The following is a 26280-nucleotide window of genomic DNA, read 5'->3' on the forward strand; positions in this document are numbered from 1 at the left end:
CTCACAAGGGTTCACTGCAGCTCACCTGGGAAGGAATCACATGTATGAGGTAGAAACAACTCACACCCTTTCATCTACATCATGCAATGACATGGATGACTTTGCATGAAAACGTGGATGATATTCTAATCAAGGTAAATTAATAGCTTGGGAACAAAACACATTTGGGAGGTTCCTCCTTCTCGTCATCATCATGGACCTCCAGATGTCCTCAGGCCCATCAATTATGCCTTGCCTGCCATCATCCACTCAAGTATTTTGACACTGAACAAAATAATTCCACTTATCCCAAGTAGCTACACATGCACAAGCAATCATGTGAATAGAAAGGATAAAGAAAACAGAGACGGACTGAAAGGAAAGGGCTTCTACCATTTTCCTAAGTCTTGAGAGGATGGGCCTGAGAACAAACAAATTCCACAAGAGGGTGCCATAACTGAAGAGGTCCTGCCACTTGCACTCACCAGTCTTGCCTCTGAAGGCCAGGTACTCAGAGAAGGGTCTCTCCTGATGACCTGAGTGCATAGGGGGAGGAAAGGTTACATATAGGAGAAGGCAATTCCACTATGTCCATATTCAAGAAAATTTATTCCCTAGAAAGGGATTCCCAGGTTCAATGTGAATGCTGATGAGAGGATTTCATAAGCATTTAGATTACCATTTTCCTGGGGTAGCGAATGTGATGTCCTCCAGATATTGTTGGACTACAACTCCCATCACCCCCAACTATTGGCCAGCCTGGCTGGGGCTGATGGGAATTGCAGTCCAACAATATTGGGGGGGGGCACCATGTTGGCTAACCCTGGCATATTCTACCTGCAACAGTGGAAACAGGGTTCAGATTAACTTCAGTGAACTTGCAAAGCCAGATCAAGTTGCAGCCTGACCAATTTTAAACCATCCACGAAAAGCTACCCATGTTTAAGGGGTGTGCATGTAGGTATAAAATTCTACTCTAAAGCTGTGTGATTCTAAACAGACTTAGGATGGTATTTAACTAAGTTTCACTCAGAGAAGACCCACTGAAATTATTTAACATGACTAAATTGGGTCCATTAATTTCTACGGGAGGAATTTCATGTCCTGCTAAGGTGATTGCTCAGTGAGGGCAAGCATTTTGACTTGCAAGATGCAACAATCCTCTCTTTCCTTCACCCATGCACTGTTCTGGGGTGGGGGGGGAGCATGTGGGTGAGTGGAAGCCCCATTGCACAAGCAGAGGTCCTTGCACAGGGCTTCCACTGACAGGACCTATTAGTTGAATCCTGCCCAAAGGTCTATTCCAGGGTTTCCCAACTCCCATCCTCCCTAGCTAGCAGGACCAGTGGCCAGGGATGATGGAGACCGTAGTCCAAAAACAGCTGGAGACTCAAGCTTGGGAAACCTGGTCTATTCTAAGGAAAACTTAGTTGAATACCACCCATATTTCTCAAGCCTTACGGGGGGGGGGGGGATTTCAACTGGACGCGTTACATATCGCCCCCATTCCTCTTACTGTCAAAGTGCAGAGTGTAAGTTATTTGAGGCAGAGACTTTCCTCTCAGCTTTTTAAAAAACAACCTTTGGTTACTCTGTAAAGTTCCTTTGTCATATAAACAAAACAGTAATTATAAAATATATGATTGGGATATGAGTAAGGAAGAGCTTGAATAAATTCTCTACCGCATCCATTTCTGAAGCTACCATATGTAAGACTCAAGGCATTTTTAGCCTGCACAATGCAGCTGGGGGAAAGAGATGTTCTCCACTACTGCACCACTTAAAGGTTCAGGAAGGTGATCCAGCTTACAGCCTAGAAACACGCAAGGCATGAAACTATGGCCAAGCACAATGCTTTCTTCTCCTTATAACTACTGCTTCTTCTTTCTGGGCAGATCAACCTGCACGTAAGCCAGCCAGTAAGGAGAGAGGGGGAGGGGGAGAGAGAGAGAGAGAGAAAGAGAGAGAGAGAGAGAAGAACAAGCATGCTTTTCTTGCCCATCTATGCCAGCATTGCATTCTTACAGTGGCCAGCCTGATGTTCATGGGCAGTTCCCCAACAGGACATTTGTTGTTGTTGTTGTTTAGTCGTGTCCAACTCTTTGTGACCCCATGGACCAGAATCATAGAATTGGAAGAGACCCTGTGGACCATCTAGTCTAATCCCCTCAATTCAGGAATATGCATCCATACATGGGATCAAACCCATGACCTTGGCATTATAAGCACCACACTCTAACCAACAGAGCTAACCAACAAGGCATAAGCACAAGAAAAAATCTCCTGGGTTTTGGGATCCTCAGCAGGGCCTTCAGGAGCTGAACGGAGTCTGACTGCATAAACACACAGTACATTCTCAGTTTGATGGTAGGCTTATCACCAGCTGTCAACTATTCCATCCCTATTTTCAGAAGCAACCTGCTTCTGAATACCAGTCAATGAGAGCAATAAGTAAGGGAAGGCTATGGTATGGATTTACCCAAAAACATCTATCTTCCTGGTTGGGAACAGAACACAGGAGTATATGAGCCTTTTGATCCGGCCAGTCAGAGCTCTGCTTAGGTTCTTAAGCACAGCCTGTCCACAGAATATGAGAAATACAGAGGAACGAGTTCCACACACTGAAAGTATCTGTAGACAGAACCATCTTATAAATATACCGAGCAGCATGAGTTTTCAAAGACATTCACTTGCGAATTAAAGAATCACAAAAAACCAAACACAGAGACTTTCATCATCAAGCTACTAGCCAGGGAAATGTTATATATAACTCAGACAAAAATCCTTTGTAATCATCCCACTAAAATGCAGTGACTAAATGCAGAGTGTGTGTCTGTGTGTGCGCATGCGCATGCGCTTTCCACTGGTGACAACTTCACTGACCTATGGCAGTGGCGTAAATGTGAAGAGTATTCAAGTGGTGAATCTGTCCCACTAACTTCAGGTTGGCCTATATTCTATGGAGGCAATTACAAAACCACCACTTCCTGAACAGAATCTGAGTAATCAGGTTTCATTCAGGAAACTGTGGAGATTAGGAAAACGGCATTCAGCCCTTAACCCACAGGCAAAACACGTATTTGACTATAGGAAAGGGGGGTGGGTTGGAATGCCTGTGACTTCTCTATATCACATTATCTGCTCTGTTCATTGAAAGGGCAGGATATAAACTAATTAAATAAATAAATAATCAATCAGTCTTAGTTACATATGTATAAAAGGTCCAGATATGCAACCAAATATCACTGGTGAGCATAGAATACTGCATACTTCCCCCCCCCCCTTTTTTTTTCTTTGCTCATGTAAACACAGACAAGTTGTTTTCTATTTTCATGGAGCGTAACAACCAAAGCTGCAACCGATTCAATTTTTTTATCAGAATGATTGCTCGCTTTTCAACTGCCTAATAAGTTAATCAATTTATTACATCTACATATTGACGAAATTAAGATCTAGTCTAGTAGCATTGTTTTGTTCTTAGATACTGAACCAGGTAAGAGACAACTGCAAAGGTACCAAGCACAATAACATACAAAAAGCATACCTTTGGCATTTATTTTGCCCCATTTGCCTACTGCAAGATGTAAATTAGATGAAAAAATCAACAAGCACACCCCTAACTCTCAGGCCCACCAATTTAAACCTTGTTAGAATTTGCATTTGCCAAATGTCCAGCTAAAGTTGGTTTTAGTAGGTTAGTCTACTGCTTAAACTCTTTGGGACTTCTAGCCTTACTAAGTGACACAAAAGTTAGAGGAATTAGCACCATTCAACTGTTTATGAATGTCTGATACAAATAGTCTCTTGCATCTGACGAAGTGGACTCTGGCCCATGAGAGCTTACATTTGTTAGCCACTAAGGTGTCTTGAAATCTTGTTGTTTCACTATTCTCTTATTGTTGATATGAAGAGATGAGGACTGTTAAACACAATCCCTCGTGCATCTAAACAGTTAACATCACTATTAACTCTTTCCTGAAAGAGATTAATGACACTGGGGGAAGGAGAGAAAGGGGAGACCTATATTCAGCCACATGTGGCATTCCCATTACCCCTGACCATTGGCCAGGCAGCTGGGACTGATGGGAGTTGAAGTCCAACAGCATCTGGAGAGCCAAAGGTTCCCTATCTATTCCCCAGCAATTCTACTACATCATTAGGTAAGTGTTCTACGTGCTTAGAATCATACACTGCGATTACGCTAGTAGGATTGCAAGAAGTTTTGTAAGGAAGATTATGCGAAATATTGCAGAGAAAACTACGATTAGAATTATTAGTGAAGGAGTATTAAATGTAATACTGAAAATAATGAAATGCAGATTAAGTGATAAAGCCAGAAAAATCTTCAGATGCAGTTGATGGAAGTCCAAAACATTGTTTAAGATAAGAAAGTATGTTATATGATTTTTGTAAATTATTTGTAAAAATCAATAAAAATATTTTTTTTAAAATAGTATTGTACACTGCATATACACCATGCAGTTAAAGCAATTCCCCAGAAGCCTGGGAACGACAGTCTGCTAAAGGTGCTGGGAAATAAAACTCTATAAGGAGCAAAATACAATTCCTATTATTTTTCTGGGGTGGCAGGGATAGAGATGTGCTTTAAATGTATGGAATGTTGGAAGGGACCTTAAAGGCCATCCAGTTCAATGTCCTTCTAATGCAGAAAACCCACTACTCTTGCCCCCTCAGCTCCAGTCATTCTTACTACAGCACTACAGAACAGGCCAGTCCCTGCCCCCCTAATATTATAAGGAGTGGGGGCAGAGACAGCAGACACCTAGGGATGGAATTAAGGCTGTCTTGACGCATAATTTATAGGAGGAATTCAACACTCTTCTGGTCATTCCATCAGCACAAGCACTTCTGTTTGCTAGATGGAACAATATCCCTCTGTTCCCCTCTGTGCTATTCTAGGGGCTGTTTTCATCACACCTAAAGCAGATTTGGGGAAGCGAGAAGGGGCCACTCAGGAGGAAGCCCTGTTGCACTTGCTAGAGTCTTTGTGCTGGCTTCCTTAGTTGAATCTAGGCCTGTTTTCACTACATTCCACACCAGCACCAAATAGTCCCCAGCCTGACCCTATACTACAGAGTACAGGGTTCTCATATGCACAGATCCCTTGCAGTAGCAAGACAGGGATTACTTTCAGGATCACACACATTCTGCACCAGCAGGTTTTTCTACTGCCAAAGAAAGGAGGGGAGAAAAAAAATATTTGAAAAACTCAATCTTTCCTCATTAAATAACAACAACAATAACAACAACTATATTTGTACCCCATCTTTGTTCCAAGTACCTCCATTTTTTTACCTCACAACAACCCTGAGAGGCTGAGAGTAAGTAACTGGCCCAAGATCACCCAGTGAGCTTCATGGCTGAATGGGGATTTGAACTCTGGTCTCCCAAGTCATAGTCTGACACTCTAGCCACTACACTACAGTGGCTTACAGTACTTGCTGTGCTCACTGTAAAGGTAAAGGTAAAGGGACCCCTGACCATTAGGTCCAGTCATGGCTGACTCTGGGATTGCGGCGCTCATCTCACTTTACTGGCCGAGGGAGCCGACGTTTGTTCGTAGACAGTTTTTCTGGGTCATGTGGCCAGCATGACTAAGCCGCTTCTGGAGAACCAGAGCAGTGCACGGAATTGCCGTTTACCTTCCTGCCGGAGCGGTACCTATTTATCTACTTGCACTTTGATGTGCTTTCGAACTGCTAGGTTGGCAGGAGCAGGGACCGAGCAACGGGAGCTCACCCCGTTGCGGGGATTCGAACCGCCAACCTTCTGATTGGCAAGCCCTAGGCTCAGTGGTTTAGACACAGCGCCACCTGCGTCCCTTTGTGCTCACTATGCTTATCACTAAATCCACAGAACAGGAAGCAGTTACATCGCGGGGGAGATTAAGGCAAATGAAAGTGCACCTGGTCCCATGTATGCGGATTTTACTCAAAGGAACACAACAAGGCTGCAGTTGGTTCCCAGTTCCTTATTCAACCCAAGAGCTGCATGAGCATGACCTGGACAAGGAACTAAAGTTTACACACCTCTGCAGTCCAACATAAACTTTCAGCAACCAGAAATCACATATGCCTATGTAAACACCAAAGGAACAAAAATTCAAAATGAAATCTGTCCTGTACTGTAACAACTCTGCTGGTGTTAGAAATTGTGTAAGACCTGGGCAGGGGAACCCTCTTTCACAACTTCTTTAGAAATGCTGGGTTGGATCCAGGCCGCTGAGCGGAATTTAGTTCTCAATGAAACCAATGGGACTTAAAGTGACCATTACTAACCTGTCCCATTTATTTCAACAGGACCTCAGTTCAGCTAGCTTATCAAACAATCCCATGGCTGGGTTGTCTGCAAACAGTTTGGTAACCCAAATTCTTTGCAGTACAGAAAACAAGCCTTTCCAAGCAATTGCCATCACACAAACAGAAGCTGAGGATAGAGATGCCATGCACAAGTGTGTGTGCCAGGGTGTGACCAGCTCCTTTGGCATGAGGGTGATTTCTGAGGGCCATGTGCCAGTGGTCAGAGGGGTGAGAGAAAAACAGTGGATGCAGCAACAAACACACCTGTTACCTTTGTGCAGTAAGTTAGTTTCTACACTCCTGCATGCACTCCAGCCCAACAAAACTACTCAAGAAGAGGGCAAAGCAGGGGCAATGAGGGGTGTGGCTGGGGAGTGGGTGTAGCCTAGGGAGAGTGCCATAGGTGGGGCAGAAAGGCTTGGAGAGCTGTATCTGGCCCTGGGCCTGAGGTTTCCCACACCTGGCTTCTATGCCAATTCTAAAAGCCTCTGAACAGAGATGGGTAAGCTGGGGTGTTGAGTATTAAAGGACTGCATATATATATAATAGGAATAATAATAACCCAGTGGAATGGAGAACACCAGTGAAGCATTCTCACTGGTTCAGAATACAAACTCTATAGGAAGGACAGGTTAGGGCATAAAAGGTTGGTGTGTCAAAGGGGGAACAGACTGAAAATCCCAAAAGGGAAAGACACCTTCACAGCATCGCTGTGGGTGGCAAGACAGGTCCCAAAGTAATGATGTACTTGGAATGTACCCAAATGCCCAGGGTGATCTCAAGATGGAGAATGCTACCAAGGAGGCCTCTAAAGGAGGAAGTGTTATAGTAATGGGAAGGATGGATATGTGCATATTATGGTCTCCACTAAGAACTAAAATGTCAAGATACACTAAATGACTATGCTGCAGAACACCTAAAAAAGGTGAGGCAATCCTGGATTGAAACTTAAGTGGTGCCCAGGACCTGGTGGGAGATGGAAGTGTTGTCAAAGGGACTGGAAATAGTGGCCATAGTAATCTCAAATTCAGCATTTACATATGTGGACAATTGTCAAGGAAGTCCGACATAGGCACATTTGACTTCAAGAGAGGAAACTCCTTGAAAGTTGAAATGGAAAGTCAGGAGGGTCAAATCTCCCAAGAATGCAGGCAGGGGTTATTCAAAACTGCAATAACAGAAGCCAACTTTGAACATACAATATGTTGCAGATTAGGAAACAAAGCATCAAGGACAATAGGAAAGATACCAGAAAGGATGTAAGCATGGTTAATGAGAGATGTATATACAGTGATACCTCAGGTTACATACGCTTCAGGTTACAGACTCCGCTAACCCAGAAATATTACCTCAGGTTAAGAACTTTGCTTCAGGATGAGAACAGAAATCACACCGTGGCGGCGTGGTGGCAGTGGGAGGCACCATTAGCTAAAGTGGTACCTCAGGTTAAGAACAGTTTCAGGTTAAGAACAGACCTCCGGAAAGAATTAAGTACTTAAACCAAGGTACCACTATAATTAGGCATGGTGTGGAAAACATGAAAAGGAGAAGGTTTTATCCCCCTCTCCTAGTGCCAGAATCCAGAGTCACAACATCATGAGAGAAGAGTTTCCAGCTACCCCACACTTTGCCTTTGGAAGCCTTGCAAGTTGCTGCAGGAGAGGGACTGTAAGTGACATGATGGGAGGGGAGTTTCTAGGACCAAGGTGACACAGTCAAGCTCCCTGGTTACTTTTGCTAGTGGATATTAGATGTTGATGTAATCTCATTGTATTTATGGTACGGGTTTTTTTGCATGCTTTTATATACAGGCAGGTAGCTGTGTTGGTCTGCCGTAGTTGAAACAAAATAAAATTCCTTCCAGTAGCACCTTAGAAACCAATTAAGTTTGTTATTGGTATGAGCTTTCGTGTGCACTGGTATCTGAAGAAGTGTGCATGCACATGAAAGCTCATACCAATAACAAACTTAGTTGGTCTCTAAGGTGCTACTGGAAGGAATTTTTTTATTATGTTTTTATATGTTATTGTATTGCTGTTATGTAGGTATTATGCTATTATGAAATTGCTTTTGCACTATTTTATTCTGAAATTCATTCCTGTTTTGTAAGCTGCTTTGGGTATGATTTTTGTGGGGGGGACATACAAATAAAATTATGAATGAATGAATGAGAGCCATCCAATAAAGCTGATTGTTGAGATTGAGGGCATACTAAAAGAAGTACTTCTTCAAGCAGCACATAGTATTTGCTACCACAATATGTGGCTTCCAAGCTTGGGTAGCTTTAAAAGGGGGACCATATAAATTCATGGAGAAAAGGGCTATCAATGATAACTAGTCATGATGGTTGAATACTTCAGTGTCAGAGACTGCATGCCTCTGAATAATCATAAGGATCTGGTTGTCCACTGTGAAAATAAGTTACTGGGCTTAGATGGGCCTCTGATCTGATCCAGCCGAGCTCTTCTTACTTTCTTAAATAAATCATCAGTCAGTTGAACCAATTCCTCAAAACGTGGTGCATTTACAGTACACAAAAATATATTGGTGAAGGGTGTTATTTATGCTTAAGTGGATGTACTCACAAGTCGGGGTAATCAATGAGCAAAAAGAAGCATCCACAGGCAGAACATCGTTCTGGATGAAAAATGATAAATATGCATGGAAATAGCACACCTGGAGCAGCATCTACACATCAGTCACTGCACTGGGAGCAACCAACTAATCTGAGGTTGAAGAAATAAAAGACTTGGAGAAAGAATGAATAAAGGTTCATGATATATAAAAGGTAAAGGGACCTCTGACCATTAGGTCCAGTAGTGACAGACTCTGGGGTTGCGCCGCTCATCTTGCTTTATTGGCTGAGGGAGCCAGCGTGCAGCTTCCAGGTCATGTGGCCAGCATGACTAAGCCGCTTCTGGCAAACCAGAGCAGCACACGGAAACGCCATTTACCTTCCCACCGGAGTAGTACCTATTTTTCTATTTGCATTTTAATGTGCTTTTGAACTGCTAGGTTGGCAAGAGCTGGGACCGAGCAACGGGAGCTCAGCCTGTTGCGGGGATTCGAACTGCCGACCTTCTGCTCGGCAAGTCCTAGGCTCTGTGGTTTAACCCACAGCGCCACCCGTGCACCACAATTCTAAGGAGGTCCATTGGGCCACATGGTGGGATATATAGTAAGTACATTACAAAGCTTGTTTGGAGGTTCTAGCAGGGGAGTGCAGCAATCGTGTATCCTTGACCAAAGAATGGTACATGCCTTCTACCTGGGATGGTCGTCCTCTCGAATGCACAGCTTCAGGAGGGACGCATATGAAGCTGCGAGGGAGGAAGCGGACACCCGACTAGCCAGCCAAATCAACCCTGGCAATCAGTGGGGTGACAGATGTCACAGCCAGATCACACCACAATTCTAAAGAGGTCCATTGGGCCATATGGTGGGATAGAAATACATTACAAAGCTAATATCCAAGGTTATGCCATGGTCCAAAGGGCACTCTGGGGCCTATTCACATGACCAATGCATGTAGCTTTTATGTGGTCATCTCCACTAGTCCCCATTCAAAGGTGGCATTTAAATCATGTTAATTCCACTAAGAAAATGAAGTAGGCGCTTAACAGGATTAAGCAAGTTGACTCAGAAATAGGTATTACCAAGTTCAATGGGGCTTGATCCCCAGTAAGGGTGCTTAAGGAACTGTCTCCACTCATCTAGGAATAAACCTCATTGGACACAGTGGGACTTCTGAGTGAATGTGTAGGATAGAGCTGTATGTTTTTCCTGTTCAAAACCAACACGACTTCAGGATGCTTCACTGAAAGGTGCCCAGAGACAGTAGCACAGTACTGTATTCAGTTTGCTCATAATGGACCAGGGCAGGAAAGAAATAGTTTGCTAAGAGAAGACAGAGCTCCACCCCCCTTCAGTTCCAAGACAGCAGGCAACATACTACAAACCAAGTACCAGTAAAATCTAAAACTTAAAGCAAGGGACTCTTGGTCTGGCAGATCATTAATTGAAAACCTAGCTCAGTATTCCCACGCTGGAATGGCACAACCTCGGAAGCACTTCAGAATAAGCCAAGCCTCCCCTCCAGCACCTCTCAACAAGTGACAAGTAATAATTAATAATAATTAATTTATTATTATCTATACCCGGCCCCATCTGGCTGGGTTTCCCCAGCCACTCTGAGCGGCTTCAAACTCATATAACACATATAATCAGGTTTACTCTGCATTGGAACAGGACTAACAGTGCAAACCTATGATCTTGTGTATGTCTACTTAGAAGTCCTATTGAGTTCATTGGGCCTAACTCCTAGTTTGCCTAATGAAATCAATGGGGCAAGTTAATCATGACTTCACTTAAGCCTCATTGATTTCAATGGGAATAAAGTTCAAGTAACTGAGCCAGATCAAACTCTCAGTATGGGAGCTGAGGCTGCTTCCGGAATATATTTCCAGCTAAACTCTCTCCTGTGGGTCCTGGCTTTGCTGAAGACAAAGCAAGCGTGCACAGGATTCGGGCAGGACCATCCTGAATTTCTGCTGCTGCGTACTATTTGTGATACCCCAATATCACCCCCAAAAGGGGGTGGAGTGGAGAGGAGGGTCATACACACACACACACCAAAATAGGTGTGTGTTGGAAGATTGACTTAAAGCAATTCATTGGATCCTGGCTTTACTAGAAGGCAGGGGCGTAGCTAATGGGGGGCAGAGAGAGGAAGCTGACCCCCCAAATCAATAAAAATAAATGCATAGTTAAGAGGTTCTGGCCCTCTAACAAAAGGCCTGCCCCCCCCAAAAAAAAATCCTGTCTACGCCCATGCTAGAAGGCAGCTTGTTTTGGCTTTTATCCGGAACCGTAATCCAGATCGCTGCGTGTTCCAGTTCGAAAACGTTTCTCTCTTTATTGGAAGTTAAAAAATGATTCTGCTGTGTAAGTATATTGGAACTCAACTGGAATATGGCACAGGGAGGAAAAGAAAGCCAATAAACCCTAGTCACACTTACCTCGGAATAAGCCCCACTGGACTCAGGAGGGCTTACTTGGAGGTAGGCATGGCTAGGCCTGCGCTCCAACTAACTACCTCACCACCAGGGAAGGGCACTGAGAGCTCAGCCAGCGATTCCTACCCCTCCTCCAATCCCCCCCCCCAGCCCTTCTTCCAGGCAACCGGCGCTCGCTTTTTACCTGGCTGTACTTGGCCTCGGGCTCCATGGAGCTCTTGTCCAGCCCGTTCACCGCGACGTGCTGCGCTGTGGCCGCGAAGCCGCTTCTGCTCAGGCTGCTCCATTCTTCCACCTTGGGGCTGTGATAGGGCGAGCTGTCGCTTACTGCGGGCAAAGACAGGGCAAAGGAGCGTCAGCGAGGGGCGCCGGCCTCGGATCGGGGCTCCCGGGAAAGCAGAATCGTGCGCAAGGGAGGGCCGGGTGCAAGGGGTATAGCCAGGGAGGGACAGGGGGGCAGCAGCTTTCCCCCACCCCACAATCAAGAAATTGTAGAAAGATTTTGACACATATATTATTCTTTTTAGCGCTTGGGGTCAAAAGAAATTTAAAACAACTGTGGCTGAGACATTTCTTTCCGAATCTGCTAGACAGAGCCAGAGGAGGATGACAGGTGGGTGTCCTCCCGTCCTCCCCCAATAAATTCTGGCTACGCCCATGGCCGGCTGGGGTTAGCATCTCCACCAGAGACTGAGGGCCCGGCTCCTCCCTCCCTCCCCCCCCCCGTGAAAACCCTCATCTACATGCACCTCGTTAGCCAAGGTCTCCCGGGGCCAGGGAAAGGGCGACTGACCCTCGTGCCTGACCGCACTGACTCGGAAGCAAGTCCCGATCATGGAACTGTAGAGCTGGCAGGGACCCCCCGAGTCATCTTGCCCAGCCTCCTGCAATGCAGGAATATGCAGGTGACCCCTAAGTTGGTGCATCGAAGGGGCGGCAATTCTGGTTTCCTTGGGTGCTAAACCCCTTTTTTGCAACCAACGGGGCTTGGAAACCTCCTTCCTAATGGAGGCGGGCTGGGGGTTTCCGTGCCATTTGTTCCCAGATCTTCATTTCCCCCAGCCTGAAACCGTTCCCCCCCCCCTTCCTTGGGAGGAAAAGTCGTGAAACTAATCAAATTTGCTTGAAATCGTTCAAATCAGTGGTATTTGTTTCTATTTAATGCGCCTAGGATTTAAGGTTTCGGGTAGTCGGAAATCAGCCGTCTCGATTACAACGGCTCTTCAAGCCCCGTGGGCAGCCCGAGCCTAAAAATGTTTACTTTGAAGTAAATCCCATGACGTTTCATTCCCAACTAAATGGGTTTAGGGTTGCAGCAGCCCTGCAGCCAGGATCCCACGCACGTTGACTCGGAAGCGAGTCCCACCGAGTCCAGCGAGGCTTACTCGGGAGTAAGTTTGCCGAGGCGACACTAGTATACCGCCTCCGCTGGGTTTATATGGTTTCCACAGCGGTACTTCCCAGGCGCTGGATCTCGCTCCAGCCTGGAATGTAGTTTTGAGGACTGCGGTGCCATCGCAACCGACGGGACCCACATCCCAGAGCAAATCTGCTCCAACGGAGGCCTCCTGTTTAAGTCAAGGGATTCAGCCTATTAAGGCTTAGTAAATCAGGCGCTAGATCGCTTCTCTCACCACCATCCAACATGAACATTACCAAAGAAATAAATGGAAAAAAAGGAATGAAAATGAAAGCAACAGGAGGCCCCGACTTGGAAATACGTGGGACCTCTCTTCGCAGCGCAAGCTTCTGGCGACACCTCAGTCGGTATCTGCCAGGCTTTGCCCATCAACAAACAGCGAGCGCTATTTCAAGCTGTGGTTTTAACGCAGGCTCATAATGCGCCGCACACACCCCGCCCCGTCCCAGAGTCTTCTTATTTTCCGAGGGTCTCGTTCTTTCTCTCCCTCCCCCGCAGTTAAAGTATATTCGGGGTGCGCGGGCGGCAGGCCGAGCGGAGTCCCTCGGTGCAAACCCAGCTTCCCGCCTCCTGGCTCCTTGGATGATTCCAAGAGACGGTGGACTGCCAGCTGACCTGGCGAGGAAAAGGCTTCTGAAATTGTTAAGCAACAGCGCAAACTCGGGATCACTTAACGGAGGCTATTTATTGCCTTCGCTGCGAAGAGATACTGGTTACTGATACGCCTGAGAGTAAGTCCCATTGGCCTCAATGGCGCTTACTTCTAAGGAGACACGCATGCAACTGCGCTGTAAGGAAGTAAATAAAACAGGCTGAAGCCAGCCCACCTCCTCCCTGCCTAGTGCGTTTCCACAGCCTGCGAGCTGGAAACTTTTGCTCCTTCTTTTAAAGTTCAAGTAACTGAAACCCCAATCCTACGGTCCGATAAACAGCTATTTATAAGTACTTATTTCTGAATAAACGTATAAAGGAGCAGGATGCACATGTAGGACTCACTGCCGAGGAATGTGTTTCCTCGGAAGTAAGCCCCTCTGTGGTCAAGCGCGCTTACTCGCCAGCAAACGTGTTTACGATTTCAGCTTTACCATGTTAGAAAGGAGAGAGCTCTGAGCTCCCACAAACCAACACTGAAAAACCTGTCTGCCTTCCTTTCCTGGAGATCGCAGTTAATATCCCTGATACAGAGAAGCTGCGATCCTAATAATATTCTGAACCACAAACAAGTTCCAGTGAAATCAAAGTAACACAGATATTCAGCTGAGCATAGGGGTATATTAAGTTTAAAGGGGTGGGGTAATTTTAGCTCGTAAAAGGGTATTTGCTGTGGCTGCTTCTTTTTTAAAAATAAAAATAAACCTACGTTAATACTTCTGGGGGGGGGGGAATTTGACTGTAGTTTGACTACAGTCTGTGTTTGATTATAGTTGTGCAAACATTAGATGCGCTAGATACATAGATACAAACACACGAATCAAAGTCTCCTCCAAACTTTTTCAGCCTGTATGGGTCTACCAAAGGAGAAAGCCATGCAAATGACCAGTAGCTTTGTCCACCGGGAAGCTAAGCTTAACTTCATACTTCACACACAAACTAATTCTCATTTAATTAATCGCAAAAGGACAAACCACTATGAACACCTGCAGAATTAATGAATTGTGTTAAATTTCCTGATGGAAGGTCTTTCCTCCTAACACTTTGGCTTGTGACTCGTGATTTGGGTCGCCTTGTTATGTCCCTGTCCAGCACCCGTATAATTCTGTTTGCCTTTTAAGTCCCATCCTAAACGCGTTTCTAGTCACTGAGTTTCCAACAGCCTGATAAACACAATTCATAAAAAGAGAGAAAAAGAAAAAAGCTATCTAGTTTTGGACTTCCCCAGCCTCAAAGGCCACCACTTATGACAGAGTGAACTAGAAGTGGCCATTCATTCCAGTCACACACTTCCATGAATAAACGGTAATCGATAATAGGCAATATATTTAATATCAGAGAATGGGGGGGGGGGTTACAGGGCAGTATGGCGTCATTTTAGCACATAGTATCATGATTCTGGTTTCACGCCTGAATCCACTTCCTCCAGAGTACCCCAACTGTATTTACTGGCTCCATGGGTGGATTGAAGTCTTACAGTGACATCCCATACCTGTCTATTAAAAGGTAAATGCCATTGAGTTCGAGACTGGGTTGAATTTACAACGTTCAAATAAGGAACGGAAATCCATTTGGAGCGTTCCAAATAATTGGATTCCAATCTTGTTCTGCGCAGCGTTTAAGCGCCCTTGAATTAACAAGTGTTTACTTCCAAGTAGACATGTTTAAGGCACATGTGGACGGGCAGATCTGACATTCCATTCCACCTTCCACACTGTTTTCAACGAACCCCGCCCCGCCCCCAAACTCCAGCGCCCAGTTATTCCATCCTAACACAAAGGAAGGAAATTATTTGGGCCTAACTGGATTAAGAAAAACTCCGCAGTTGTTGAAAGTCACCCATCATCCTCTCTTGCTGACAGCCCCTGCGTAGTGATAAGTATCTTTGACATAATTATTTTCAAGGTCGATTTGATGGAATAGTGTCACATTTTAAGGCAGGAGATGCGTAATGAAAACTAACTCGCAAATTAATACGGAAGGTGGGTTTTTTATTTGTTTGAAAAATTTAGCTTGCAACCTATATCCTGTTACGGATGGAGGAGGCAAACCCCACTGAGCTCCATAGGACTTACTTCAGAGTCGACGGGTACAGGATTGCACTGTTTGAAAGCTGCGCGGTTGCAGCAGCCACCAGAAAAAGGAATGTTTGCGTGTCTCTATCCTAAACCTGCATCAATATTAGAGCCTACTTCCAGATGTGACTATGATCCCCGCCTCTTTTGCCATGAAGCAAGTGCCTTTGAAATCCATGGGGCCAACTGACTTCCTTCCAAGCAAAAACCCGTAAGGATTTAGGGGCGAGAACACTTGGATCCTAAGATAGGACTGATTGGGGGCAAGTCCCATAGATTTCAACCGAATCTTAATTCGAAGCCATCAGCGAAAGCTGGCAAACGCAGCGAGCCTTCGATGGGATCCACAAGCCGGTTAAGCCAGGGCATTTAGGGTGCAAACAGAACCTTTTATGCGCAAACACTTGGGGGTTTTATTTTATGAACTCCTGCCATCAACAGGCCGTTGGAAACTCGGTGGATGCCCTAAAGGGCGAAGGAAATGGTACGGGTGCTCGGCAGGGACATAGAGGAGGCCCTCGAAGCAAGGACGCGGGGGGGGGCTCCTCTCCGGGACGAAAGAGGGGAGCCCCCCAGCCGCTGGTTTCTTCCCTTCCTCGCGCTGGCGCGCGTCGAAAGTTGTCTTAAGAAAGCGAGCTGTCTCTGCGAGCTCCCTGTTCTGCTGATCTCTCACTTTCCCATGAATAGGGGCTTCCTTTCCGTGTCAGCAAGGTCAGCTTATCCTATAAATCAAGGGCAAAGCGCCCTCAGATGCAGCTCCGCAAACCGGAGCGGGGAAGGGGAAGGGGAGGGAGCGGAGGAGGCCAGGAGACGGGATGGAAAAGCCTCCTTGTCATTCAGATCCCACCCGCTTGCCCGGCTCCCTAGGTAGGAGGCCTTGGCCACTATGGCTCTAAGAAAAGGAGGAAATACACGCCAAGTCGCGTATCGCTCTCGTGCAGCAACTTCTCTTTCCCCAGCACCCACCCACAGGGGCACGATTAGCATTTGCAAATCTCCCCCCCCCCCTCCCTGGAAAATGCATTGTAATTTTTAAAGACTGGCAGCGTTCATTTTCCTGCAGAAATTCCAACTGGAATCTTAAAAGTGAGCTAGGAAAAGTTAGAACCTAATGATTAGCTGCTATTATTATTATTATTATTATTATTATTATTATTATTATTATTATTATTATATTTCTGCCCTCAGCATGCAAAGCAGTGTGAATTTTTTTTAAAAAAACACCCTGAATTTTATTAACATGGTTTTTTTTAATTATTTTTTTGCCAAATCATACAGCAGCCATTATCTAAATAATAGTGTTTAGTGATAAAAGTAGGTAGAATTGATGGAGGGGGAGTTAGACTATTGGGAGGAGTTGACTAGATTTACAGACACCTTTTTTGGGGGGGGACTTGGCCCCATTAAAACCTATGAGACCCCCCTAGCGAGATTGTTTGTGTAGCATCACATTTTGAGATGGTGGGCGAGTATCTGATGCCGTGTGTTTAGTTTGAGTGTTTCACTGTTCGGTTCAATCGCTCTTGCCTTTTTGTAACGGCAAGGTTTCGATTTCTGGAGCAAAGTAAGGAAAAGCGAGCCGAGCAGCAGTTCTTTGGAAGGGGCTAAATGCTAGTTAAACATCGATAGTTTCAGTTTTCTGGACCACCGCTTTGGAGGAAAACAAAGTGAAGCAGAAGAACGAAAGCAATTAGGTGACATTTGAACTTCCTGTCTGAGCATATTTGGCCTGATTGCGAAAACTGGTGGTGGATTTGCCTGCAATTTCAAGGAGATGCCTTTCCTGTAGAATCCCTGACATGAAAGCAAACAGGCACAAAGGCGGCCTGGCAGGGGGAAAAAGCAAATATACCTGATAGCTTCTCTCTTTTTTTGCATGCTTGCCTATTGCTTTGCTTGTGCATTATTCATCTATATCACAGACATTTAGATTTTTAGGATATATTAAAATATGTATAATCTCACACACCATTTGCTACCTTTCTGCCAAACTGAAGGTGACATTTAAGCATTTGAGAAAGGCAGCTATAGTCTGCAGAAACATAATGGCACAATAAAATTGTTTTTAGAAAGCCACAGGATTCTTTATCGTTTTAACACCCTCATATGTTTATATAACTGTTACTACCAGGTATATAATAACAGCAAAGAGGATTGTGACACCTTAAAGGCTAACAAATTTATTATGGTATAAACTTAGGCCATATTAAATTTTTAAAAGATGTCACAAGACGGTTGCTTTTGCTGGGGCAGATGAATATGGCTAGCCATCTGAAAATAGGTTGCATTATGTTATATTTATTAAGAGGTATACTTGTAAGGCAGGAGTTACACAAACTAGGCTTTCCAATATAGTGCCATATAACATTAGCAAACATATCTTCAAATATGCAGATAAGCTTGAGTGCCATATCACAAACACATAGCCGCAGCCCAGTTTAAAAAATGAGATGCAGGATTGTTTATTGAGAAATAAGTCCTACTATGCTCAATGTCACTTAATCCCAAGTAAGCATATGTAGGAATGCAGCCTAATGTGGTCTCTGAACAGGCCAATCCTGTGCATGTTTACTCATAAGCAAGTTAAACTAAGCTCAATGGAAGTTACTCCAAAGTAAATGAGCCACTTATTGGGCCATAGATTTAAGCAAACTGGGTTCTATTTCAATTTGGAACTAGGTAATTTAAAATAAAACACAACATATTTGTTTTCATGCATTTGATTTTTGTTAGCTCAAATTAGTTTGAGGTACTTTGCAAATATATACAACCCAGTCAGATAGGCTGAATACAAATAATAAAAATATTATTTCTGCTTAAATTGAAATGGGCCATTTAGGAGATATACCCAAAGCATCAGCCAAATGTCATCTGGGAAGCTGAAATTCCCACCAAGTAAGATGAAGATTATTTCAAAGCAGATGCGCTAGCTAGAGGTTCAGGGGACGTCATCCGCAGGGGGTTATCTGTAGCTTTTATATTGGGCGAAGTCGTGAAGGATTTCTATTTCAATTTACACCTTCGCCAAGGCAACATTGGCAGGATTTGGTACCGAGGAGATCTTCTAACTTGTAAAGAGATGAGCCCACCCCACCCCACAAGTAGGCCCAGGGCCCTCTGGGGGAGGAGCTCAGGGGGGTCCTCCTTCGGTTTGGCTCACCACTTCCTGCCCTAATCACCCGAGGTCTCCAGGAGCGCTTACCTTGGTCGGTGATGGACCTGATTCCTAAGATGTCGGTGACGGAGTGGGAGGAGGGCCAGGTGCGAGGCATATGGACGGCGCTGTGGATGGTGGGCACCCCGGGCGGGGTGGGCACCTTGGCCCCCGCCGCCGCCGCGATGGGGCTGGGGTACGAGTAGATGTGGTTGTAAGGCAGGGCGGGCTGCGGGGCCGCCTGGTGCTGCTTGTAGGAGTCGTAGTGGCTCTGCTGCGAGAGGTTGCCGATCTTGTTGCGCAGGATGCGGCTGATGGAGCTGACCGAGGGCACGTTGTACTTGTCGCACACGCCGTCGGCCAGCAGCCGGTCTCGGATCTCCCAGGCGAAGATGCCGGGGTCCCTTTGTTTGTAGGTCCGGATATGCTTCACCACCGTGGGCGTGGTGACCCGGGGCTTGCTGCCCCCGATGGCCCCCGGTAAGATGGAGCCCGTCTCGTTGTAGCGCGCCAGGATCTTGCTGACACAGCCGTGCGAGACGCGCAGCTGCCGGCTGATGTCGCACGGCCGGATGCCCAGCTGGGCTAGTTCCACAATGCGGAGCCGGATAGCGTTGGGCAACGGGCGCCCGTTGACGAAAACCCCGCCGAGCTGGTTCACCTCGCCGAAGGCTGGCTCTGTGGGGAGAAGCACACGCACCGCCACATAGGACTCGCTCGGGGGAACAAGCGCAGCCCCGACGCCCCCCAACCCATTTCTAGCCTGGACCCGTTTACTGGGAGGAGGAAGCAGCCCCGCGACTGCAAGGGGGCAGCTGCATTCCCAGGGATCGGGCCGAGCGCGCCACGGAGCTGGAAGCAAATTCCACCCAGAGCCAGGCCTCGCTTCTCCCTCGAGGTACGGCTCGCCCCCGGGTCACCGGCCTTGGCAAGAAGAAGATGGTCACAATCCTAGGCATGCTTCCCTGGGAGTAAGGCCCCCTGAAGTGAGCGGGGCTTTCCTTCCAAGGTTTGGGCTCGGGCTGCCAAAAAAACCAAAAAACTCTTTTCGGACCGCGGTGGCCCACCCGTCCGGAGAAAATGCTATTTTTGAGGAGGGAAATCTCCTCACGAATCTCCATCCTAAAGCATCCGTCTGCAGCTCTGGAACGGGCGCAGCAGCAGCGCGGGCCGCGATCCTAAAACACCCAGGCTTGAGAGGGAGTCGCTTATGTGGAAACCACCGTTTTGCAATGAGGCGGGACGGGAGGTGGTGAGAAAGTTCGCACCGAGGCGTTACTTGGAAGCAAGTCCTGTTGAAACGGGACCCGGGCTGCAATTTAACCCACTCACCTGGGAGTAAGCCCCCTTTAGCTACAAGAGCGCTTGCTTCTGAGTAGACACAGCTAGAATTGCGCTCTTGAATGCAGATCCAGATGCGAATAAACAAAACGAAAGGGCGGTTGTCGACCACTAATTTCTGCCCCCTCTTCCTGTTCCTCCCCCCCTCTCTTTTTTTTAAAGAGTATGATTAAAATTATCTGGTCTCGTTCAGCCTGGAAAATTTAAGTTCTGGGAAATGCTGGCGAGGCAGCGGCGAGCAGCTAGCGAGAGCTGCGGGAGCTCCTTTCCTAAGCCAGCAGCGCTTGGGAGATTCCCTCAGAAATACAAGTAGCTTAAAGCTAAGGGCGAAAAGACAGGGCACCTCGGGGGACGAGGCGCCCGAGCTATCTGCTTCCCTCCGGGCGAGCCCCAAATTACAAGCCCAGCCTGATTAGGATCGCTCGCTGCGGCTGAGGCTGCTGACCCTTCGCGCGTCCCTCCAACTTGTAGGAACAAGAGCGAAGTCGAGAAGGCGCTGCTGCCAGCTCCTGCCTCGCCAGCCCCGCACCCTCCTGCCTTCTCCCTCCCCGGCCCAACTTACCCATGGCTCGAGTCAGGGCAACCGCGGAGCGGGAGAGACGTGTGGTGGGGGTTGCTTTTGCTTTTGCGTTTTTTGGTTTTTCAAGATCCCCCAAGGAAACGAGGCGACCGAGTGCGCCTTGGCCGGCCTGGCGCAGTGCGCGCTGGAGGAGGAGGAGGAGGAGGAGGAGGCCCCGGCGGCTGCCTCCGATTTCCACCACGCGAGCCGGCGACGGTGTCAAGGAAAGGAACCCCGAGGAAGTCACTTTCCTGAGACAGGAGACTTAAGTTCTGCATTTCAATCTCGCAGCAACGTGGGCTGGGCTGGGCTGGCCGGGGCGGCTCAGGCTATCACTCAGCAGGGGAACGCCCCCGCCAAGGGCGGACCTAAAGGAGAACGGGCCCTCTCATTGGCAGAGGAGGGTGACAGACATGCTCGGCCTGGAAGGGCCTTCCGTTCGCTTTCGCAGGCGGGCTTGGATCAGCACCTGGGTTCCCGGCGCAGGGGCAGCTCGCAATAGGTGCGCGATAACTGCGCATTAGCAAGGAAACTAATGGCGGAATGTGCCAGATGCATTAATGAGACGGGTAAGCAGCTCAAGACTGTATAGTTTTCATTAGAGAGGGTCCACCTTTTGCCGTCCAGAACCTGCAGATTTTCAGTAGGTGCTAATAATGCAATTTTTTCCCTTCTACATTTGCGGGCAAAGTAATGTTTTCAAAAATCAGAACGTTTCCCCTCCCACCCACCCACCCCCGCACAAGAAAGTATACTTCTTTTGTAAGAAATTGGTTGTGCGTTCTAGGAAAGTGTCAATAATTTAAAAAGAGCTGCGGACGTCTGTCTAAGGAAAAGTATTAATACAGTGATCATATGGCAATAGAAAGTGGGGAGTCAGCGGGTCCCATTTTCTCCACATGAAAAGAAACAACAATAACTTTTGAATTCGTTGCTCCATGAACGAAATTATCACATTTACGTTTACGCACTAAAATCACCCTAGCTGCCTACACACACTTTTTTTTCTTTGTTGAAACCCGGAACAATTACGGTAATCTAAGTGGCTTTCTATGGGAGTCGCTTCCCCTAAGGATCCTTATGACAGCACTCCGAGAAGAAGAAAAATCAGCAGAGCTACAACTGCCCAAAGGCAGGCAGATCATGATGCATTGCTGGCTGGCGGGTACAATTTCCTCTAGGCATCCATAGGTCCGTAGGTACCTATTTAAAAAATAAATAAATTAAAAAATAAAAGTTGCAGGGTCCTAAAACGAGAAGGTCACTGGCCCATTAACTTTCCCCTCCTGCAAACGTTTGGCCTGTCTTTAAACGTAGCTCCGCCAACGTGAAAATTTAAGTAATTTTGGAGGAAGTGAAAGAAAAGTGCTGGCCGTGCTTGCGGCGAACTGGGCTCGGCAACACGTTCGTGGATGTGAAAGGCTGTGATGTGTGTTTTGGCTGGCACCGTGGTGCTTCTGAATCGAGAGGTCTAATGTTCAGAATATTGACGCGCAGCGCAGATAACACCCGCAAAAACCTCAAGGCAGAGTTTTCTGGGCATTTTTTTCGCCCGGTTGCTAAGCAGGAACCTTCTCCTTAACGCCCCCCTTCCCCCCCCCAAAAAAAAATCACTAACGCACGTCCTTTACGGAATGGGCCTTCTCGTGTTTTAGGATCGGGTGGCGAAGGGTTTTCTTGTCCAAGAAACACCATCGGGCCCATTAACGACTCCGTGTGAAAACACTCAGCTAGAACAGTGAAAATCTGGTCGGCGTTGCTTGCAAATGGCATCGCCGAACGGAGCTGAGCAAAGCTTTTCTTTTAAGAACGAATAAAGGCTGCTGGGAACCCAGCGCCGCATCAAACGGGGCCGTCTGGGTTTGAATTTGAGTCGAATCCCTAAACAGGAGTGACTGGCGTACCAAGTGGAAACCCGAGGCGAAAGAAGCTGCCTTGTGGCCAGTGCTGGTGGAAGAAAGAGCTTGTTATGGGCCGGGCCGGGTGCTTACAAAAGCTCAGAATATCCACTGAAACCTTTGCTCTGTGCAAGAATGAATGGGGGTTTCGTGTATTCTCCGGAACGTGTTTTGAGGCCGCTTACAAACCAGCTCTCCACTTCTAAACAAAGAGATTTCTTCCGAGCGAGGACATGCAGACCTCGTGACGCAAGGCAGCCCCACACCACGGAGATGCGCGGTCACCCTTTCGCTACAAGACTTTTCCCCAGTGATAAGAAGTGTGGATCGGAGAGCAGCGGGCCACAACCACCGCTTTGGGGTTAAAAAGGAGCTTTGTGGAGCGTAGACAGGACATTCTCACGCAGGCTGACTTGTGAAACTGGCAATTATATCACTTGAAATGTAAAAATAAAATAAAATGGTTCATGGACTCGTGGCGAAATTTAAGCAGCTCTCCAAAACAGCGCCGAAGAATTCTGGGTAACACCGAAGTCTGCATAGGCTGTTGCAGCCTACTGAATATTATCAGTTAACGACAGACCTGGGCCGGCAAAAGGACTATGTTGGACTTAATTCGAATGCACACCCCGATCCGTAAACTAGTTACCTTGAAACGCTGGGGCTGGAACATATTTTTTACTTTTTTCATATCCTTGTCCCTACAGTCCTAAATCCATGAGGTGTAATTAAGTCCAGTGATGATGATGATGATAATAATATTTATTAATAATAATAATAATAATAATAATAATAATAATAATAATAATAATAGATTTAGAATCCTGTTGTCATGTTTAGTCAATGGCAGTCACCTCAACCCCATCAAGTTGTTTCAAGCCCTGTTTGTTTCATGGTGCCCTGTCACTGCTGTCATTTAAGATCGCAGCCGAAGCACCTCGAAATCCTAATCGTTCCCTTTTAACTTCCCTGTGTGTAGATCAGGCTGCTGATATTCCAGTGCTCCCCCTGAATATATTACCCAAGAGTGAAACTCTTTGACCCGCGCCCCAGTGAAGCCTCGCTAACTGGACAATAGATCTCCCCCAGCCCTCGTCGCGTTTTTGTGGATTTTCATGACACTTCCTTCCAAGGACCCGCGAGCTCATGATCAGACCAGAGTAAATCCTGGCATTCCAGTTTAAAGGGGGAGGCGAGTCCTTGTTATTAGGACTGGAGTTTTAATCGGTAACAGCCGCTCCTAAACACTTTTATCGCGGAAGGCGGTTCAGTGGATTTTATAATGGGACTTCTTTCCAGTTGAGGTTGCAGTCCTTTATTTCAAGCAAATCGCTACGTTAATCTTCCTAAATAAGCGTGATAGGCTTGAAGTAGACAGCTTCGCCCACGACTGCACCCCTACTATGCCCAGTTACTTTGCAGGAAGCTTCACATTTAACTCATTGTAATGGATGTCCTGCATCGGTCGGGGGTTGGACTAGATGTTTCCTGCTTGGCAGGGGGTTGGACTCGATGGCCCTTGTGGTCTCTTCCAACTCTATGATTCTATGATTCTATGATTCTAGATGCCCTTTGAGGTACCTTCCAACTGTATGATTCTATGAACTTATTTCCGAGGAAACGCGCATGGGATGGCGCTCATGGGATGGCGCTGGTGAAAACACCTCTCGTGCCTCCAGACCCATCTCCGATCAGCGACCCTCCGACCTGACGGCCGTTTGAACATTTGGCCCTCTGATCCCTGGCAATTCCTGCCACCCACCCTTCTTCTGGCAGTAATGTATGAGGCTTTGTTCTAGCTTTATTGGTTTGTTTGCTTGTTACATTTGTATGCCGCCTTTCCTTCCAAGGAGCTCCAGGCGGCGTACAATGGTTCTCTTCATCTAATCCCCACAACAACCCTGTGAGATAGATCAGGCTGAGAGGCCCAAGCTCACCCAGGTGGCCGGATGAGGATTTGAACCCTGGTCTCCCGTGGCCTAGTCCACACATTCCGTCCACCCTCCTAACGTCCTGGAAACGAGTCCTCCGGCCATCTCCATTCCTTTTTGCGCGTTCCGCTCTCGCCCTGAGGCGTCTTCTTTTCCCACCCAACCTGCCCGTCCATACCTTCCCGACCCCCCACCCCGACCCCCAGCCACAGCAGCTCCAACTCCGCCTCTCCCATCCATCCCTGCCTGCTTCCCGGTTCCTTTTTCTCAATGTGTGTTCCTGATGTGGTCCTGTCGGAAAAGCTCGTTTACTCTGCCCGGGTCCCCAGTGGTTTAAGGATAATGTTTATCAGGAGTGAACGTGCTCAACTTGTTTCCATTGAACTGCTGAGTGTGGGCTGAAATAACAAAGGTCACATCCACAGTGAGCCGGGCGAGGGCGAGGGAGCCGAGAGGAATATGAAAACATTATAATAAACAGCAGCCTGTTGATCGCGCTGACCTGCCTGGCAAAAAGATTAATTTCAGGTACAAAATAATGAAATAACTGGGAGGTAGAGAAAGAGAAAAGGAGGAGGGGGTGCAGAAGAGGAGGAAGGAGGGGGCTGGATTGGAGAGGTCGAACAGAAGGTTTCCTTTCCTGCAAGTCTAATCGCGCCATAAAAACGGATGCGAAATAGTGCGCGCCTCGGAGCTCTGGGTAAACTCTTTTGCTGGGCTGCGAGGCGTCCCTGTCTGGCGACTGCGGGTTTCGGGGATTCGAATGAGAGTATTCGAATAAGAGTATCCACTGATACCTCTTTTTCTTGGCTCCCCGCCGCAGAGGAGCGGGGCAAGTGCTCTTGCTCCAAGGCACCTCAGGCCAAAAAGGGACTGAGGAACAAAGACCGGTGGGTTGGGTTTGAACCGTGCAGCTCCTGGTCCTGGCACTCAGAAAAGTCCAGACCCACCAGCGGATGGAGAGATCAGCCGGATCCTATCCATTGTTCTCATTAACTAGGAACACTTCCATTGAACTCAGTAGGACTTGCTTGGCTAGCACGCAGGTCCTGTTTGCGGGTTTCCCACCGGTCACTGTGAGAATAAGATGCAGGACTAGATGGGCGATTGATCTGATTCAGCAGGCTCTTATGTGTTGTGTGTGTGTGTGTAGGCTGCAAAGAGCTCTGGGTTGCAAAGTGCTCATTGCGATGAAAAAGTGCTTCAGCACTAAATGACTCTTAAATCATTATTAATATATTGAGTAGTATAATTAATTCGGTGGTGATGGTGGTAGAGTTGGGAAAGAAATCACTCCCCTGCGAGAATGAACCGGCGCAGGGACAGCGCGTAAGCAGCCAGGATGCAATCCTAAAGGCAGTTACCTAGGAACGCAATGGGGAGCTGTTTCTGAGTAAACATGGATATGATCGGGCAGCAAACCGGAGGCGTATTTAAATACGTACATTACAAGGTGATTTATTGCCCGAGTCATAACTCAGCTAAGTGGAAATGTTTGCATTTCAGCCCGTTTATTGCTCTGGCACGTTAATCCTTCCCTGATTATTCCGACAGGGATTCTCCTCCACCGCCTCGAGATTTTATTTTATTTATTTTTTGCTGAGAGGAGGCACGTTTGGGAAGAGAAATTAAATCAAATCCAACATGATCAGTCCGATCCAATGCAGAATGGGACGTGCCTTGGCAGATCCTACGGAGATTTAGTCGCCTATTGGAATAACGGGCTGCAGTGCACCTAAGAGGATCGGGTGAAAAACGTTTGGGATGGGAATGTCTTAACGTAACTGGGGGTTGGGGCTTAAAAATTCCCATCACGTCGTCTTAACTGTCTACTCAGCAGACTCTACTGGACTGAGACTAGACAAGGGCTGGCTGAACGGAGGCATATGGGCGAGGGGGCAACATTTCAGCGAGCTGACATCCCCTGTTTTATTAAA

At 47.0% G+C, this 26280-nt stretch overlaps 1 protein-coding gene across 4 annotated transcripts in view; it reads right to left on the reverse strand.

The window, feature by feature from the left end:
- Positions 1–20807, reverse strand: part of PAX9 (paired box 9) — a 34014-nt gene extending 13207 nt beyond the window's left edge. For 2 of the 4 annotated variants that reach the window (XM_028720434.2, XM_028720424.2), the window contains exons 1-4: positions 20518–20601; positions 18663–19292; positions 11499–11641; positions 465–515 (exon numbers count right to left, since the gene is read on the reverse strand). In XM_028720434.2, coding sequence (XP_028576267.1) covers positions 465–515; positions 11499–11641; positions 18663–19292; positions 20518–20521 — 828 coding nt within the window. In that variant the 5' untranslated portion in view covers positions 20522–20601. Of the gene's footprint in view, positions 1–464; positions 516–11498; positions 11642–18662; positions 19293–20517; positions 20602–20713 lie in introns of those variants that run through there. The other 2 variants (XM_077925853.1, XM_028720443.2) reach the window with 2 other exon arrangements.
- Between the last annotated feature and the right edge of the window lie 5473 nt (positions 20808–26280).

The sequence above is a fragment of the Podarcis muralis genome, chromosome 1 (genome assembly GCF_964188315.1).
Source record: "Podarcis muralis chromosome 1, rPodMur119.hap1.1, whole genome shotgun sequence".
Classification (NCBI taxonomy): Eukaryota; Metazoa; Chordata; class Lepidosauria; order Squamata; family Lacertidae; genus Podarcis; species Podarcis muralis.